General features: G+C 40.8%; 1 protein-coding gene across 1 annotated transcript in view; it reads left to right on the top strand.

Annotated features, from left to right (window-relative positions):
* The window catches only part of LOC145768979 (kinase D-interacting substrate of 220 kDa B-like), an 84,286-nt gene that overhangs the window by 62,166 nt on the left and 2,746 nt on the right, over window positions 1-19,374 (top strand). Inside the window, exons 13-16 of the mRNA XM_082580580.1 lie at window positions 6,933-7,126; window positions 11,805-11,921; window positions 13,719-13,900; window positions 19,317-19,368. Coding sequence (XP_082436706.1) covers window positions 6,933-7,126; window positions 11,805-11,921; window positions 13,719-13,900; window positions 19,317-19,368 — 545 coding nt within the window. The remainder of the gene's footprint in view (window positions 1-6,932; window positions 7,127-11,804; window positions 11,922-13,718; window positions 13,901-19,316; window positions 19,369-19,374) is intronic.

Genomic DNA, 19,374 nt, shown 5'->3' with positions numbered 1-19,374 from the left:
CCTTCGCATGGTATCGCTTTCACATCTTTGATCAGTTTTCTGTTTTTCCTGCATACCAACGCAAAGTCAGTTTCATTGCCACCTGCACTGAAAGTTACTTTTCTTCCTTCCTCTTTCTGAAACCAAGTATTAGCAACACACAAGTCCTTTTCGTCACAAAACTCAAGTTGTCGCCTTCCATCGCGATTCCTTTCTCCCACTCCAAACCCTTCATGGACACCTTCAAACCCATCAATTTGTTTGCCAACGTGCCCATTGAAGTCCCCAAGACCCAATACAAGTTCCTGATCACTTCTTGTGCTCCATTCATGGGCTATTTCGTCATAAAATCTTTCTTTTTCTGCATCGGATCTTCCACTTTGTGGTGCATAAGCACAGATTACTCTTATTACTACGTGCTCGACCACCATCACTATCGCCATTATTCTGTCACTCTGTCTACGAACCCTCAACAACATTTTCACATAGCTTTTCTTTCACCAAAATCCCGACTCCTCCGATCCCAATATCATTGTCCGACCACCACAGCTTGTATCTCCTTCCTTTGACGCCCAAAAACTCGGCTCCTTTGTTCCTCCATCGGATTTCCTGTATACAGCAAACATCTACTTTCCTCATTCTCAGTTTTTCACTCACCTCAGTACCTCTACAACGCAAGCTTCCTACATTTAGACTTCCCAGTCGTATCCCTGAATTTTTAGCAGCAATGTCAGACAACCCGGAGATTCTTAGCGTCCCCTGCATTTAAGGGCTGCTGGGGACTGGGGGCCATTCTTTTTTTAACACTTATCATTAGGATATTTTGGTGCATGTTTTTCTACAGGGAGCATGCCCTTGCTTACCCCCACCTCCATTTAAAGACTGGAGTGGTCTTGATGACCGGATGCCTCTGCACGACAACTAACAAGTTCGGCCAACCCGGGTTTGACTTAAGTTTCCTTCTTGAAGGATGTTGCCATTGTAGCATGTAGCTAACCTACGCCGCCAACCTGCCTGGCACGGGCATCAATGTCAGAAGTGAGGGCCAGAACTACCAGCGGGACGTGTTCCGGTGCCAACTGGCCCAGACCTGGGGTAAGATGCTACCTCTCCTCCTGACATCGAGGATGCAGTTTAATGTCATACCCAGGACCCAGCACTAAATAAACCAAATGTGGTGAAGAGTTTGTGTTAGAAGTAAGAAGAAAAACGAAATGTAAATTTGGTTGATCAGAGTAATTCAAATTAAACAAAAGAGCTTTAAGGTATATTAGGCTTCACCATTTAGTTTAACTAGCTCAGCAGCCAAGTGGCTTCGGTTTTGGTGCTGGTAGATCTGAGAGCGATTCCAGGTCGGGTCAAACCGAAAACTTTCAACACGGTACCGATTGTGTTCTTTCTTGCATAACGCAGTGAGAAGTCGGGTAAATAATGTGATGACATCGTAAACCTGATATAAAATTTGAAAAAAGCCCTGTTGCTAAAAGACCTTAACTGTTATAATTCAATGTCAAGCTACATAAGGTTTGTATGTTTTGGATTTTAAAACAAACAATGGTTATTTTCTATTTTCCATTATAACGTACATAACACGCTAAAAGACCTTAATGTAGACTGTAGAGCGACAATATATAAAACCACAACATTATTATTACTTTCGGTTTATTGAATTCCGACGACAGCTCCTGAAGAGAGTCAGACAAAAACATGCAGCTTTGAGCTATGAGCAACCTTTTACTTGCTATTTTTAAGTTTTGTACGGTTGTACCGCCAATCAACTCTTCAAAAGCATCACTTGAGTTGCTCAGCGTATGAGATCTACGAAAAGGCAGCTAGAAGTCTCTTAGGATACGTCTTAATGAATTTTCACCCGGCAGAATCATGGTTATTTCTACCACACCCTTGTCTGCTCCTGGGGATGATGGTTTCTGCAAAATTTCACGCAGGAGAGACAATGTTTCTTTTCTTTTTTCATTGAGCCATAAACTTGGTCAGATTCAACTTTCATTAACTCTGGGTATTCTTTGTCATTTTCTGATCATTTGCCTGCCATTTCTTTACACCAGTAGTTCTCAAACTGTGCGTCGCGACGCCCTGGTGCGTCGTTTCACTTTTCCAAGGGCGTCGCAGAATAGTTCCGTTTCTAGGCTGAACTCAGTTTAAGATTATAAAAATGAGGTTAACCCTTTGATGATTGCTGGGACACATGTGTCCCATGCACTTAGCTATTACACCGCAATTAACTAAAAAATTTGCCACTGCTGATACCCTAACGCAGTATTGGATGTCTATCCTTCAAAAAAAAAAATGCTGACTCTGAATCATTTTTCTCGGTGTTATTTCAGTTTGAAAACAGTGAAGAGTTGAGGTTACAAGTGCGTTTTTTTGCTTCAAATTTGCGAAGCATATTTATTACATTTGTCCAAGCTCGAGTCGAAATTTGCAAAATACTTCCCGGAAAATTTTTTAAACCACGAATGGATTCGTGATCCTTTCGTGGTAGAAAATCCGGCAAATTTTTGGATTCAATGAATGACGATTATCCAGGTTTGGTGAAAGAAAGCACTGCAAATTATTATCCCATTCGCCACGTCGTATTTATGTGAAGCAGGATTTTCTGCCTTGGCGGTGATAAAACCAAATATCGATCACGAATAAACAATGAAAGAAAAATGCGTGTGGCAATTTCAAAAATTCTCCCTAGATTCAATGAACTTTGTGAAAACAAACAAGCCTACACGTCACATTATATAATATGCATTGTTTTTTGTTGTTGTATCAATAAACAAAACTTTAATAATAAGTTTCTTCATTTACTTTTATTTGCTGGTGCGTCGCAAGTCCAGAAAACTTTTCCAGAGGCGTCGCAACAAAAAAAAGTTTGAGAACCACTGCTTTACACCATCAATTTTCAGGATTTTTTCACTCTCCAAAAGCAATATCACACTTTTCACCAACGATTAGCTCCAGCGCATGGTGGAATCAAGCTATCCACGTCTTCTTCCAAACGTTTAGCAGCACTCTTACGAATTCCACTGTTGCCAGCATAAGTATCACCTACCAATGCAACTATGTTTTTCTTGGGTCCCATACGCTGAGAAACTCAAGTGATGCTTTTACTTTGGGATGCGCCAAAAAATATCTTTGATTTGGCACACCCAAGAATTTTCCTTCGACATCTGACATCGAACAGTTGTGGTGCAAATGTTTCCATTGGTCACAATAACTTTTAAGAATGCCAATACAATTGTTTTTGAACTAGTTGATGGCCTGCGCCCTGCATTCTGTAACATAGTCATCAGGATAGTTTTCAGTTAAATCTTTATCTTCTCTCACGAAAAATTCAACGCCTCGTCTTCAATCATGTTACCATACACCAAGTTACTAAGCAGACAAGTTTGAAGAAGTAACGTTGTGTAGCATTGCATACCATTGTTTTGACCTAGGGATCAGTCTGACCATTGTTTTGTATGTATATTTTAGTAATGTTCATTTGCAATTTATTTCCTGAGCTTTATTTTTGTGCAGAAAATTTAGTTTGTTTTGAAAATCGGTAGTGTCGATATTGCAGTTTTTCTTTCACTGGAAGTGTTTTTTTCTTATTTGCGCAGTTCGATTGTGCTTACTTTTGTAATTTAACAGAGATAAGAAGTAGCAATAACGCTAATTGTACTGTCTCATCTTACAGCAGGGGTTCTTAAACTTTTTAGCTTCCGCCCTCTTTGACGTCACATGTAAAATTTTGTGCCCCCTTTTTATAGTTTAAGTTATAAATCAAAGTCAAGCTACATAAGGTTTGTATGTTTTGGATTTTAAAACAAACAATGGTTATTTTCTATTTTCCATTATAATGTACATAATCAAAAGATTAAGTGGATCACACTCTACTTTTCCTCGCATTAATGAGAAGATGCTTTTTGGAAGCCAGCAATTTTATTCGCGGCTTAGTTAAAGACAATGCGCATCGCATGTCAGATTTACAGACAGTTAAGTTTGTTTCGAGCTTATGTCTTCACACTTCCCAGTGAAGAAAAGCAACTTTCACACAAAAAACGTCACAAACAACCGCAGGAAAAAGCGCTGGAAAATTGAAAAGAAAAGTCAAAACGAGGTCACATTTCCAGTCAATAGTCGTGACACAAGGTAAGATGTGTTACCAACATTTTTGTTCACGACTTGCACAATACAGTAGCACAGGGCTTCCCAAACTTTTTTGCTCGCGACCCCTTTTAATCTCCTAAAATGTTTCGTGGCCCCTTACAATTAAAACGACGAACTGTGTGAAGTATACATTTGTTGTATTTATTGAAAAGCTTAAATCTAACGAAAACCAAAAACAATTTACCGACACTCAGTTCAGTTTTGTTTTTATTTATTTCTGACCATAACAACAAAGCCTATGGGTAGCCTACTGGAAACAAAACAAAAAAGCAAACACATTTATTCAGTGTGATGGGTGTGACTGCTTTCTACCACAAAGCAAGTCCAGCTGTCGGTGGCTCGGTGTTTGTTAATGCAGGTCTCAAAACGGTTTCAATGTTGTTTAGGCTGGAACGGTAGGCGAAGTGAAAACATTTCAGATAAAGCATTTTGAAATATTTGTTTCCAGATGTTCAAATTTTTAATGAACGCATCAATCTTAGATTTCAATGTAAAATATTGATGTTTTGTCTTAGGAGGGACAAATTAAATTCGTTCAGTTTTTCAAGCTAATCTGACATTTGGCATAATTTCTAAAGCTAGATGTCATTGCGAATATAGAGAACCAAGACTGGAGTTTTTTCTGTTGGAAAAATCACGATTTCGGTTTTCAACGTTTATTGGCTAGCCATTTTAAAGCTTTGATTTTGTAAGCCACCTCACTTCACGATGCAGTAACAGAGTTTTTAACTCCGGTTTCATTCCACCTCATAATTTTTTTTAAATACGGGCAGCCAAATAATGAGTGCGCGACTCTTAATAAAGTTAATAACTGTCACAGCATCTCGCACAGAAGTGTTAATATGCAGTACCTTGTGCAAATTGGCAGCAGTGGCCGAGTGGTTAGCGCGTTGGGCTCGCAGTCGAGAGCCCGCATGTTCGACTCCAGTCACTCGCACTTGCTATTGTTTCTCTGGGCAAGAAACTTTACGATAATTGCCTCTACCCAGTGATCGATTTCGAGTAATGGGTTGGGTAGTACCAAATTTAAGTCATAAGTAGAGTAGACAACCGGAAACAGACATTGCCGTCGACTGCAGCGTGGGTCAGGTGTACGTTGGAAGGCATACACCGATACATAGCGCTCAAGTCCGCTTTCCCGCAATACAGGATAAAGATATGAAAAACAAACAAACAAATTGGTATAGTTTCTGCGACCCCTGAAGTTCGCTACGCGACCCCCAGTTTGGGAAGCCTTGCAGTAGCATACTCGCCTACTCATGCAACAGTCTACCACCTTCGCGCCTCCCTTGGAGAATCTTCACCCCCTCCACTTCAAGAACCACTGGTTTACAGAATAATGACAATCCTTACAATCCCTTGCCCTTTAGTAGATCCTTATTATGCAAGTTTAATATTTTAGGATGACGTGGTGACGTCATTATGGCGTCACCACGACGTTATCGTCAGAACTAAATCTGAGGTCTCTTTCTGTCAGTCTAGGCTGATCAACAAATTTTAAAAAGTGTGTATAGGTTGCCTGAAATAAGCAAATGCCTTTGCACTACTAGTGGCACACATTTCAAAATCATGCCAAATACCCAAAAGTTAATTTTCACTGGTGAGCTATCAGAAAGGCATTACAGGAAATTGTTTTCAGTTGTAATAAAGAGTTCAGCCATCAGGATCATGGCTTAACAGGTCAAAAATAGATGATTTTGGGAAAAATAGAAATGTTTAAGTCTTTTGAGGCTGGATCCCATCATCAGAAAGCGAAAATGGTTAGCATTTTCGAATTTCCTATGGTCAAAACCATACTTTAATGTAAGAGCCTAAACAATTAGAAAACTTTGAATTTTGAACAGGTCTAACGTGGCAACTTCGCCTGCTACAAATGCTTCATTTCAGTAATTGATGTCGTTGTTATTTTTAAATTATTTTGCCGAAGAAAGGACGTGATGTCATGGATGGATGTTATATTTCTTGGGGAAGCTTGATCCTTTAGTAGCTTTCATGATGTTCAACGTTGGATTAACGTGTAGGGTTTCCTGTTAACGCAAGAAGTCTGTATTTTTGGAGAACAGCGTTGGCCCACTTTGAATATTTTATTGCACTTTAAATAATTGATCGACATTTTAAATATTCTTCCTTCAGCTTTTGATCTCTTCTTAGTTTTCAAACAATTCGTGGAACAGACGGTTTTAAATTTTGTTGGAATGATGCTCTATCACGTCACGTCAACGTTTCAATATCCAGGAATGAAAATAAGTTTCGCCAATGAATAATTGAAAATCTTAAATAACAAAAACGATCGGTCATCTTTCTATAAAAGTTCCACATCAATATAGCCTTCGTCGTCAATGTAAAACGAGATATTGTTACCCAGGGTACACGTCGACACTACCACAATTGGTGGTATTGCAACATTATTTCACGGTTGCTTATGGTTGAAATATGGACTTTTTTGATAACGTGTAACCTTAGCTGGGTATACGATTTGTGATCGTGTGGCAGATTTCATCACCACCCTGTTCTTGCTGATCGTATACTGTAAGTGAAGAGTTGATTGCTTTAAAAAAAAACTTGAAAATTGCAACTAGAAGGTTGCACATTGTACAGACTTCCACTCGCGACTGTACTATAAGTGCGCTTAGTTTTCCACCCAAGAAATGAGACGGCCTCACCCTGGCGATGTCATAACTTGCAATAAAGTTACAAGAAAACCTTTTTCATAAGACTGTCTTTTTGTTGGTTTCGTGTTGATACACCGTTGCACTGAAGGCTTTTGTAACAATATTGCAACTGTTTTTCAGGATGAAACATTTATTTTCCAACAACCAATCCGGTGACGTTTGTGATGCTTACTCGCTACAGCGATTTATTACTTCAAAATCATGTGGTCTAACCGTCAACGATGTGGTCAACTTTCATCAGTTTACCGCGAACCTTGACCCCACCCTGGAAGATCTGATACCGATTTACAATGAGACCTGGGCCGTCCATTCAAGTGTGTTGCCAGTGGACTATCAGTGATCGAAAATTATATAACATGTAGTTCTGTTCCAATAGGGGTAATTGCGTACACCATATGGCTACCTAGAATAATTTTTACCCCGCCTTTTTTATTGCAGATGTAACTTAAGCTATTTCTGATGAACAAAACAATGTTGCGTTGAAAACGTTTGAAAGTTTGTTTCAATTATGTTGTTTTTTTTTATTTGTGATAAACCCATTGAAGCTACTTTGTTGTCTATGTCTGGTACAACAAAGCGAACTTCCTACCGACACTTTATCATATCATTACGAATCAATAAAAAGCGAAAAAAATTTTGTAAAAAAATTTGATTTGTGGAATATAACAAATCAGACCACATCTTTTTTCAGGTAGCCATAGGTACACTCACTTTGAGCGTCTGTCTGCTGAGAATATTTCTCCACATAACTTTTGTTTGATATAATTTTGTCAAGATTGAAAACTTATGTGGTCATAAAAAGGTCTATGGAACTGGCACTACTGCTTCCATGAATAGGTTTGCCCAGCGTGGTCCAAAGTAGGTATTGTGCGACCCTTGAACAATTTTCATATATGCCTGATTTCCTCTGGAAAAATCGGCAAACGTAAACACACCTACGTTTTACCTAAATGCATTGCATTAGTCAAGCCATAAATATGTTTTAGGCCTACAACGTCGAAGTGCAGGTCAATTACGATACCTTTTCACACTTTGTAACAACATGTCAGACCTAACGTACGTTGATGTTCGGTCTTGCTGCAAGCATAAACTCCTGAATTTCTGAAGTTAGCATATGTATTTGTTGAAGAAAACTTAGTCAAGCGCAATGTTTAAACGTCCAAAATTATTAGAGAATAACGGAAAGTTTAATTCGAATTGTTCGATGTGGTATTTCTTAATAGTAATGGGTAAGCACAGTGTCTGGCGTGCTTTACATTAATATCAGTTACAAAGGAGTTTATTTTAAAGCGATATTAGAGCACCCAACACGAGAAAAAAACAACATCAAATCAACAGAACTTTTAGGGTCTTAAGCGTTCGCCATCTCGGGAGACGTGTTCGTGACAGACATCGAATAATATTTTTATGCAATTTTCAACAAAATAAATCAATCAGCCAACCAATGAAGACTTTGGGATACTGCACCACATAAGGAACGCTGAAAAAAATTACAAATTGATCATCTAGTTTATCAAAGCTCGCATCGGTTATGATACTGATGATGATGGCGTATGAGCGATCTTTCCAGGCTAGATTGGAGGGCAGGAAATCTTCAGCCACTCAGCAGTCTCGTCGTCCAGGATTCTTAGACCATGCGCACCGTGTGGAGGCCGGTGGGTTAGGCACTGGTGGATGACATGGTCTGCGGTCTGTTCCGTGGCACCACACTCGCATTCTGATGAAGGAGCCAGGCCCCACTTGTGCATGTCCGAACGAAAGCGGCCGACGCCAGTTCGCAGGCGGTTAAGCCTGACCCACGCAAGCCTTGCGAGGGACATCCCCGGTGGATGGGGATCGGCGTCGGGTATAAAGTCACGGAGCGTGGAGGTGTGATTTTGCCACTCCGTGTTCCACATGTGGTTCGTCCAGTGTGCCGCACTTAAACCAAGTTCTTCTGCGTCCTTAAGGAGTTGTTGTGCGGCAGGCACAAAGGGGCGTCTTGATTTCAGCCGCTGCTTTATAGGTGGTGGTCTCTTGAATGTTGCATGGAGGAGATGGTCCGGGTCCAAAGCGCTGCGAGCGAGAGAAATCGTGGCTCCTTTACGGCGTAGCTCAGCGGGTTGGATGCCTGCTAGGATGGGTAGGCAGTCCGTTGGAGTTGGACGCAGGCATCCAGTCACAGTACGCAGTGCGTCGTTGATGGCGGTATCAATCTGGTGGGTGTGAGAACTACGACACCAGACCGGCGCACAGTACTCAGCGGTGGAATGAACAAGGGCTAGGGTAGCTGTACGAAGAGTTTTAGCACCAGCTCCCCAGCCGGAACCCGCCAATCGCCTCAAAAGTGCGACGCTTGTAGATAGTTTTTTGCGCAGTGACTTCAAGTGCCGGCGGTACGTGAGTGACCTGTCCAGGGTTATGCCGAGGTATGTAGGTTCGGCACAGTAGGGCAGGCGTTCCCCATCAATCTTGATGTTTATCTCACGATGTGCCTCCCGGTTGTTAAGGTGGAAGGCCGCCGACACTGTCTTTGACTTGCTGAGCTGTAGCTTCCATTTCTGGAGGTATGCTGATAGTGTTTGCATGTCTTGGCTGAGGTTCCTCTCCACTGACTGCCAGTTTCCTGCTGAGTGCAGGAGTGCCAGGTCGTCTGCGTAAGCATATTTCCTGGAGATGGTGGGGGGCAAGTCGTAAGTGTATATGTTGAACGGGAGAGGAGCCAAGACTGAGCCCTGTGGGACGCCGTTTTTAAGTCGGCGTAGTCTGCTTCGATGACCGCTACCGGTTGTGAGGGTAAAACTGCGGTTTTGCACAAGTTCCATCATCATATGGACCATGTGTCTGTCAGGGAGCAGACGGAGTAACTTGCAGGTAAGGCTGCTATGCCATACGGTGTCATAGGCAGCCGTGAGATCAACAAACATGGCGCCAGCCTTCTTCTTAGCCGAGAAGCTGTCCTCAATGTCTTGGGTCATAAGCGTGACCTGATCTACGGTTGATCGTTCGTGTCGGAAACCAGCTTGTTCACGGGGGAGCTGCGGATCTATTATTGGTTCGACACGGGCGTAGATGAGTCTCTCGAGGATCTTGAAGGGGATGCAGAGCAGTGAGATTGGACGGTAACTCTTCGGGTTCCCTGGGGGCTTCTTCGGCTTAGGGACTGCAACCACAAGGGCTCTTCTCCAGATTCTGGGAATTCTCAGGTGGCGCAAACAGCAGGAAAGGAAGTCTTTTAACCAGGACTTTAAGGAGGCAGCAGCATGGAGTATCAACTCCGGGCATGGGTGGTCAGGGCCCGGGGCTTTACCTGGCTTTATGTGCTGGAGGGCGGCGGAAAATTCTTCCGGGGTGAACTCACCCGAGATGTTGTCCCCGTCTGGGGTTGTTATCCTCCAGAGGTCCGTCATTTCTTGCAAGACGGATCTATCTGATTCACGGTCTCTCGATTTGTATTTCCCGTTCTCCACAAGTTGTGAGGCGATGGAATTTGCTGAAACGGGACATTGTTGACGAGAGGCACGTGATCTGCCAGTTAGGTTGTTCAGTGTACTCCATGCTATGCGGCTGGAGTGCGTGAAGTCGATTGATTCAACGGCTTCTGTCCAGCGCTCCTTCCTCTTTAAGTCCAGCCTTGCCAGCAGAGCTGTGGCTGAGCTGTTGGTGTCATTGCCCTGAGGGGCGTGGAGGAAGTCGGAGTAGAGGCTTTCGCACTCCTTATCCCAGCACGGTATGTAGGTCTTTTGTCGGCCGCGGGAGATGGATTGTTTTGCCGCTGATGTTCTTGCATCACAAAAGTCCTGGTAGGCTTCTTCCACGTTGTTGGTGTGGGGGGATGGGAGATACTGTGTGGCTTCATTGGTGAGGAGGCTATAGTACTCCCAGTTAGCCATTCTGAAGTTCCATCGATTAACAGGCTTGCTCGGGACAGGCATTATGAGCGTTGGAGCCGTGATAATCGAGGGTCGATGTTGGGACCTGGGGAACTTCTCTAGCACACGTCTGTCCGGTTGGCAATTATCGGGGTCATCACTTGCGAAAGCCAGATCGGGGTTTGTACCAGTGTTCCAGCGTCCGGAGAAGAAGCTCGCTGCACCCTTGGGATCGTGCAGTAGGGTGAGGTTGTTATTGGCTGACCATGAGGCCAGGCTTTCTCCGTCGGTGTTGGTGGTGTTGTAGCCCCAGTCAACGTGGTGGCAATTAAAATCGCCAGCATAGAGGCTTGGGTTGGGGGAACACTGGGATGGCTGTTGGTGTTAAGCGTGAGGGTGGTGGCTTATAGACATTGATGATGTGATAGCCTGATATGTCTATGCATAACCACTCTATCTCCGATTGGGCACTGGACTGGTCTATTGGCGTCCAGCTCAGTTGCTCATGGACAAACGTGGCGAGGCCGTGTTTCCTGCTGATGGTTGCGAGTGTGAAGTTGGGTAATACCAACTTATCCACAGATGTGCAGTGGGTCTCCTGGAGGAGAATAACGAGGGCCTGATGTTTTGTGGCCAGATACTCGATGATGCTGAGCTTGCTGGCCGTAATGCCCTCGGTGTTCAGCTGCAGTACGGTGGGTCGTCGGTACTTTTCGACAGAGGAGCTGCCGCGCCCTGAAAAGGGCGTTTCCCTATCCACCCTGGGCTGAACCTGGGCCTGGTTTGCTCGAGTGTGACAAGCTTCGCTTCGCATATCTTTTTTCTTAAAGATATGGTACTGACGGTAGGGACCACGAGAAGGTGCTTGTTCTTCCCCCACTTGCATGAAAATGGTTATGATACTGTAACAGTAGTAGTAGGCTATTTTAAAATGATTGTGATGGTCGCTAACCAGCAGAAACACACAAAAAAAAATGCGTTGATTAGAACAGAAAACTCAGTCCTTTCATTTCAAAGGATTTCTTCCTTTGCGGACCCTAGATTTTTTTTCAAACCTTTATGCTCTCACTCTTGGACTACCCTGGGTTAACCGACAGATTCCTCAATGAAAAACGAATGCAGATCTGTTTCGTATGTTTAGATTCCCAACAAGCTGCCAGTGCCATTATGTCATCGACCAGTAATTTATCGTATGATGAAATTCCGCTATGCGATTGGTCTGTAGAAGACGTCTGCTTCAGAATAAAGTCCATACCAGGTATCTTTCAATTATTGTTGCCATACCGTCTTTATTTATAAGAATTGTCCTTATTTTGAAGGGCAATGTCTCAGAAGAATTTATTGTCCGTATATCTAAGTAATGTCCTTGTTTTGACTCTAGTCCTTATTTTGTCTTATTTTTAAATTACAAAACTTCTATCTTTTTTTGGAATATATCAATAAGTGATTTTCAATTTTAAAAGCGTCCAGCGCACATCAACTGAACCCTGCTAAGAGATCAAACAATTGAGTACGAGGAAATAAGGGGTTGACGAAGCAAATTGATCCGTCAATGATAATGAAGAATGATTTGTTCAATGAGGTATCGGCTGATTAATGCTCTGCTCAAGAAGATTCCAAATGATGTATTCCGCAAGGATGAACCTGAGGACAAGTGGATGAAAATCTTTATCGGAGATGACTCTTTTTCATTGCTCTACAAACTTTTTACTTCCGGTCAGATGCGTTTGTGGAGCAAGTGTTCTCTGTTGTTTCGGCTCAGTCAACCAAGGAAAGAAAAAGACTTACTAAAATGACGGTCAACTCTCTGCTAAAAGTAAAAACCTAGACCTGAGCTATCATGAGATACACGAAGTATTTTCTACAAACAAGGAGTTGCTGGAACAGATTGTTTCTGTCAAAAACTATCGCCTTTGATATATCATAGCTCGTATAAATGCAAAGATTTGTTCAAAAACGTTTGTTTCGTTTCATGTAAAAATTAATTTTTTCGGTTGTCCTTGTTTTGGGGTCGATGTGGATGGGGTAAACCCTGACTTTAAGGTTCGAGTTGGGCCTGACGCGGATTCATTTAAAGCCGGAACAACAAAAAAGTTAAGTTGTCACCAGATTTAATTACTTCCAAGTGTAATTAATTACACTTTTCACGTACTAGATCAAAGGTTTCAATATTTATGTTTATCAATGATTGTATCAAAGACAGTAGAATTGTGTTTGATAAAGATTATGTTGCAATGTAGAAGTCCATTTTGAATCCCAACTAGTGCTGTAACAAAATATTATGCCTGCAACTCGCCAAATGCAATTGTAATTTAGAACAAACTATTGTTAAAATAGGTTTAAATAGTATTGTTAAAATAGGTTTAAATAGTATTGTTGAAATAGGTTAAAATAGTATTGCGTGTTTTATTTTTTCTTGCCTTCAATCGCACTGCAGTATATAATCTTGTGAAATTTTATTTTGTATGTTATTCGCTCTGAGGATGCGCATTGTCATGGTGCGCGAAACGTCAGTGAAGCAATAAACCATCTTGTTTGTTGTTACTTTTACTTTCAATTTCATCAGATGAACGTTGCAACTAGTGCTAGAAACGATAATTGTCCTGATGAACACCCAAACTTTTCAGTATTCAAAATAGGTTCAATTGCATGAAAATGCGATATTAATTACATTCTATTACAATTGGTCCAACTCAGGTTTACACCTTGAAAGCGTATAGTTTGCAGTAAGGGCGCACTCTATGAAGTTGAACTTAACATCGATTTTTCTGAAATCCAAACAGCGATGCACTGTTAACAATAATTTGTAACCGAAATTTAGTTAAATTGATGTTCGGAGCACAATTTAAATTGTGGTAGTACTTTTGAATAATGATACAACTTAAAATTTTATATTGATCTGAGTCGACCTCCGAGAGTAGCTTATTCCACGGAATCACAAACTTAATTGTTCGCCAGTTTGCGCACCTAAACAAACTTCTTTGTTCTTTTCGAGAGTAACCGCCGCGCCTGTTACTGTTTACCGTCACTTCGTAACTTTTCGCCGTCCCACCAGGTTTGGACGCATCAAATTTTCAACTTTATTCAAACTTCATCCACAAGAATAACTTCCACGGTCTAGCGTTGTCTCTCTGTGATGTGGATGAGCTGAAGAAGGAGCTGAAGACTTCGTTCGGAGACTGGTGCCTCATCAGGAAGTTCATCACTGAAACCAAAGCTACCTCTACCAAATCAAAGGTAGATCACCAAAGTCAACTCTACATTTCTGACATGTGACTGTTTATTAGATCAACCTTAAAATCAATCTCTTTTTTGTTGCATTATCATCGCTAATTCTACATGTGGCGTTTGCATGGGTCGGTGTGCGCATGCTACGAAGTTGTTTTTATAATTTTTACCGTAATTTCCAATGTTAGCAATCAAGGTTCGTAATTCGTCGCTTTTTCATTTGGGTTCCCAAAGTTACTTTTGGCATATTGTCACATACATACGCGGCTTACGCGCCGACTTCCAGGTCGATGCCCCTCGTAAATTTATGGTTGAGGGGCAACAACAAAAAACTATCAAAGATCCTCAAAACGACTGTTTATGGCTACAAATTTCCGCCTAGATGATGTGCAAGATTCGTCTTATTATCTGCGTCCTTTATGTCCAATACGTTGGTTATTATAAAACTAATTATGAAAAGATTCTGGATTGGCTTCATTCTGCGCCTAACGACAGTGGTCTCGATGCTTTAAGTCGTAGTAAAGCCAGATCTCTACTTGCTTCGCCAGAAACTTTCACAGTATTTTTCACCCGGCGCATGTCGCTCTGTAAAGCAAACAGATGTCTGTGGAAAAGTGCAAAACATTAATTGCCAACTTGATCGACGTAACGTCAGCTAATGCCACAGCAAGACAAAACGCTGAAGATTTTTTTAAAAGCGTGAAGGAAAAAGCCATTGTCATGAAAATCGACGAACCAAGCATTCGTTTAAAGGCCTACTAAATAAAATTTTCAAACGGGAATTAAGCATTAAAATGCATAAACTGAACATTCAAGAATACATTTTTAAAAAAATTACCGAATAAAATTTGTTTTCAATGGCACTGACAAGGCCCAAAATCCAATGTTTCATTTATTTTTTCATTTTTTCAAAAAGTGTAAAACTGCTCGAGAATACGTCACTGTCGACAGCAATAACAAAAGCCACGTTACCACATCTGATGTTTTAACATCAGGTCTGATGTTTTGAGCAAACTGTGTGATGTTTTGATGTTGAAATCTGATGTTTTGATGTACATACGTACATAGCCTACAGTTAAATCGCCCGCAGTAACAACTATTGCGCGATCAGCTGATTGCTAGTCTATAGTGACGTAGGTGTACAGTCGCACGCTTCGCTGCTGACGCCCATTCCCGTTTTGAAAGCTTTGACAAAGCACGCGCGGAATGCTGATCAGATTTCAATTTTCAAGACTGCAATGGGGCAAAATTTTATTGAAAATCGTTTTATGGTAGCATGTTAAACACAAAGAACGTGGAAAATCGCCAAGTCAGGTTTTTCCTTTAGTAATCCTTTAAGTCGCTATCGTTCAGCCACTCCGGATATCTCCGCAGTGCAGGATTATTTTATTGCAACTTTTAGTGAAGTTTTTTTCTAGTGCTGCCACTTCTTTAGTTACTCACTATTCCTGTACAAACTTGCAAAATGTAGAAAAAAATGAGAAAATCCTGTTAAGAGAAGAAATTTCAGTTGACGATCTAAAAGAAATTTGCCCAGATGTCAATGCGGATGGTCTTGCAAATGAATCACGCCAGCTTCGTGCGTATAAAATCCAAAAAGCAGACTAGAGAGAAAACCTTTCTCCAGATGATCTCACCAAGTTGTTCAAAGACGATTCCACATTGAGCATCCTTCTGCCTAATATTGCCACACTGCTCAAGGTGTATCTGACATTGCCATGTACTAGCTGTGAAGCAGAGCGAGCTTTCAGCACGTTGCGTAGAGTTAAAACATACCTACGCAGTACCATAACCCAAAAACGACTGCATCATGTTTGCATTTTAACAACCCACAAGGAAAGAGTAGACGACTTGAACAGAAACAAAGCCATTGCCTAGTTCGTTGGAGTCAATGCAGTTAGAAGGAATACTTTTGTTGAATAAATTCATTTGATCTTGTAAAATTTTCCGTAAATTCTTCTGTCAAAACATCTGAAAGTAATGTTATTTTCATCTTTTTTACCGTGTTTCTGATGAAAACCGCAGACATGTGAGGCCTGGCAACACCTTATTAATTAAAGCTCGCGGGGAGAGTGGGACACAATTGGACAAAAAGTAGTAAAACAGAAACTACGTCTTTATTAAAAGTCAAAGAAACCCCAAATTTCACACAGAAACAAAGCATCACACTACTAACAACATGAGACAGTTAAAAAATACTTAAGTACAAAATATTACAGTTAATTGAAAAAAGTAATGTTTGTGTCCAATCGCACCCCAGTAATGGGGCACGAGTGGACATGTTATTAATGCTGGAAAAACAACAATTTAAACCAATACAAAAGATATCAAAGAAAAGACAATGACTAATAATTTTTTACTTGTGAATAGTGGTAGAATGAATGCAACTATAGGCTTGACTTTAGTAACAATGAAAAAGATTTAGGCTTCTATGCAAAATTAAAAGAATTAGTCTCACAGTTTGATCACACCCCCACCATATGCATTATACATTCAAAAAGAAAAAGTCATAATCAAATGTGACTAATGATATTTGCCTTAATGTTTTTCTGCACTGCTTAGGAGGAGGCAAAATAGCTTTTATATTGTCCATTTTAACTGATGCCAAATCCTCAACCTGTGGGGAAAAAAATTCCTCAGTGATGCATTTCTTTCTCATGCAGGAGATTTCATAGTCTTCCTTATCATCTTTAGGCCTTGTAATTTTACCAACATAATACTTTTTGGGTGAAGTGTTACATTCTACCAAAACAAAATCTTCAACATCGGGTTCTTTTGTAACAGACGTGCAAGTCTTGGAATCAAGTTCATTATCTGAAATATTGTCAGGGGGATAGTTTGCATTGTAACCTTCATTAACAGCAGATCTCTCCAATTGGTTTTCCGGTTCTTCATCAGGCTTTCTATCTGTAATCAAACTCGGAGCAAAGTCATGATCTTGAAATATGCCATCAAAAGGAAAAATACCCGATTTTTTGAAATTGAAACCAAAGATTATGTTTGTTTGGTTCATAGCCCTTTCATAAGGTTACCTTTACCAGTGCAGCTATGTCATATATAGTTATTATGGGCACACCTTGTTTATGAAGAAATCGAGAATTCATGGCTGCTGAATAATATTACTTAAATGGCCCATAAACAGACACATCAAGACTCAAGACAGTCAAGAGGTTGTATCTTGTGACCGCAGTGGGAGTGAAGTGTGAGTAACTGAGTATTGTTACACCATGATCTTTTGCCAGGTCAATTACCGGAATGGAAAAATGAGATTCCTGATTATCCAGAATAAGGAGAGCTGGATTATCTTTAGATGCATTTGAGTATTTTATGAAATGGTTCATTGCTTCATAAAATAATGAGCTTGTCATCCATCCTGAAGGTTGTACCATTGTACCAAGCCCAATGTGCCAACTTCATTTATCAATGTGCTAATATTCATTTATCATGTGTTGTTTAAATTTGACTCTTGGGAAGACCATTACTGGAGGTAGAGCATTTCTCAAAGCACTTATAATGCAACATGTCACTAGAGTTCCTCTTTCTGCACTTAAAACTTGGGCGACTTGTTTTACTCTGTTTAAAGCTATACTATTTTGAGGTCTTTGAACAGTGCATATAAAAGTTTCATCTAAATTAAATACCCTAGATCAGTGGTCGGGAACCTTTTTAGTTAAGAGAGCCATTAAAGCTACATTTTTGGGAATGCTTTAACACTTAATACAACTAACATGTGGTGACACTGGCGAGTTGTGAAAATTGGAACGCGTCTTTGCAAGACGAGAAAAACAGCGGGGGAGGTTGGGGGTCTCCCCCACATAAAAATGAAAAATTACATTTAATTTGGTGCATTATGAGCGTATTTTAAGCTTTAAATCAGGGGTACTCAACTGGCGGACGACGGTCCGAATCCGGACCTTCTGGGTGTTAATAGTGGACATCGGGTTTCTGAAAGAATAACCTCATTGCAACGTTTCAGGGCCTTTTTCAATAGATTTGTACTAGGAGGAAACAATTTTTTCTGCGATTATCCTTGTAGCTGATCCAAGTCGAGTTACGTTTTACCTAAAAAAGTGGTTTGGTACAGATAGTTTAACTTTCATGGTTACGTGTGAAATAACTTAATCACCGGACCGCTAAAAATATTCAACTTGTCAAACTGGACCTTTGTTAACATTAGTTGAGTAACCATGCTCTAAATTGTAATGAAAAGTTAAGATAAAACTTTTGCAGTTTGCACTTTAGAAGATGAGATTTTTTTATTTTTTTGCAAGCCAGATGCCGGCGTCAAAACAGCCATATATGGCTCGCGAGCCATAGGTTCCCGACCCCTGACCATCTGAAAATACTGGCATTCTTTCATAAATTTGTTTAAGCTTGCTGAAGAAAACACCAACTTGCGGCAAACAGTTGCTCATTGATGCGAGGATTGCACTCAATAGGCAGCTGTTTGCCTCAGGCGCCTCCTATCTGCTAAATGTCTGCACGCACGTAATTTCTTTTTTCGATTTTTGTGTATGTACTATGTAGGCTAGATCAGGTCTGTAATTTCAATTTATGAAGAACATCAGTCAGTTGGTTACTTGAAAAGGGCTAACATGAGTAGGGCCGAAAACGTTTGTAATTTTAGTTTATTTTCATTTTATTGTGTTGAATGCCGTCTGGTCGTTAGGTTTTATTTGTCTACGGTTAAAATGGTAATTTCTGGCCACACAAATGTGCCTGGGCAGCATGCAACTTACGGGCCTCCAGTTGGACCACGTTGCTCTATAAGTCGTCGTTGTGTATACTGATGCAATCTTGTTGCATTGGAGTTGTTCACAATGTTCAGCAGCATCATGCTCATTCGCCGATGATGTGCTACCCTGGAATACTTCATTAATATTTGCTCCGACTGTTACAACTGACTTTATTGAGTTGACCACAGCCTTATCAAACTGCACCCGTCAACGTATTTGTAATCTGCAGGTCGCTGCTGCAGATGAGATTTATTAACGAGTGGGAAGGCAAGATTTAGATCAGCTGTTTGCAGTCATTAAGTAGATTAAGGTAACTGAACTTACGAAACAAAGTTCAAAGCAAGAATCAACTCTCTGGCTGAGTGTTAATAGAGGTCACAATGACTGCAGTCAGCTGGTTCATAAGGAAAGGCGTCTCATATCAATGTGTCTTCCAGTAAAAAAAACACCCCATCTGCCGCAGCGACCTACAGATTACTAATAAACCACCCGTCATATCATTTGTCGCTTTCTATATTGACGTCAATAGTATTTTTTTGTACTGCTATTACTTCTAAGTTGTTCAAATACAATCATGATGCAACTAATTATCATAGATTTAATTTCATAATGTGTTGAGTCAACATATTTGACGTTGTTGACGTTTCACAACACATTTTGATAATCATTTTATTCACTTTAATCTGCAGCAACTATCCTTCTCGTCTTTGGCCTCCAACGAAAAGAAGTCGTCAGATACAGGTAGGT

Source organism: Aplidium turbinatum, chromosome 4, assembly GCF_918807975.1.
Source record: "Aplidium turbinatum chromosome 4, kaAplTurb1.1, whole genome shotgun sequence".
Taxonomy (NCBI): domain Eukaryota; kingdom Metazoa; phylum Chordata; class Ascidiacea; order Aplousobranchia; family Polyclinidae; genus Aplidium; species Aplidium turbinatum.
Note: the sequence above shows the minus strand (reverse complement) of the source record. Positions and strands in the feature narration are given on the sequence as shown.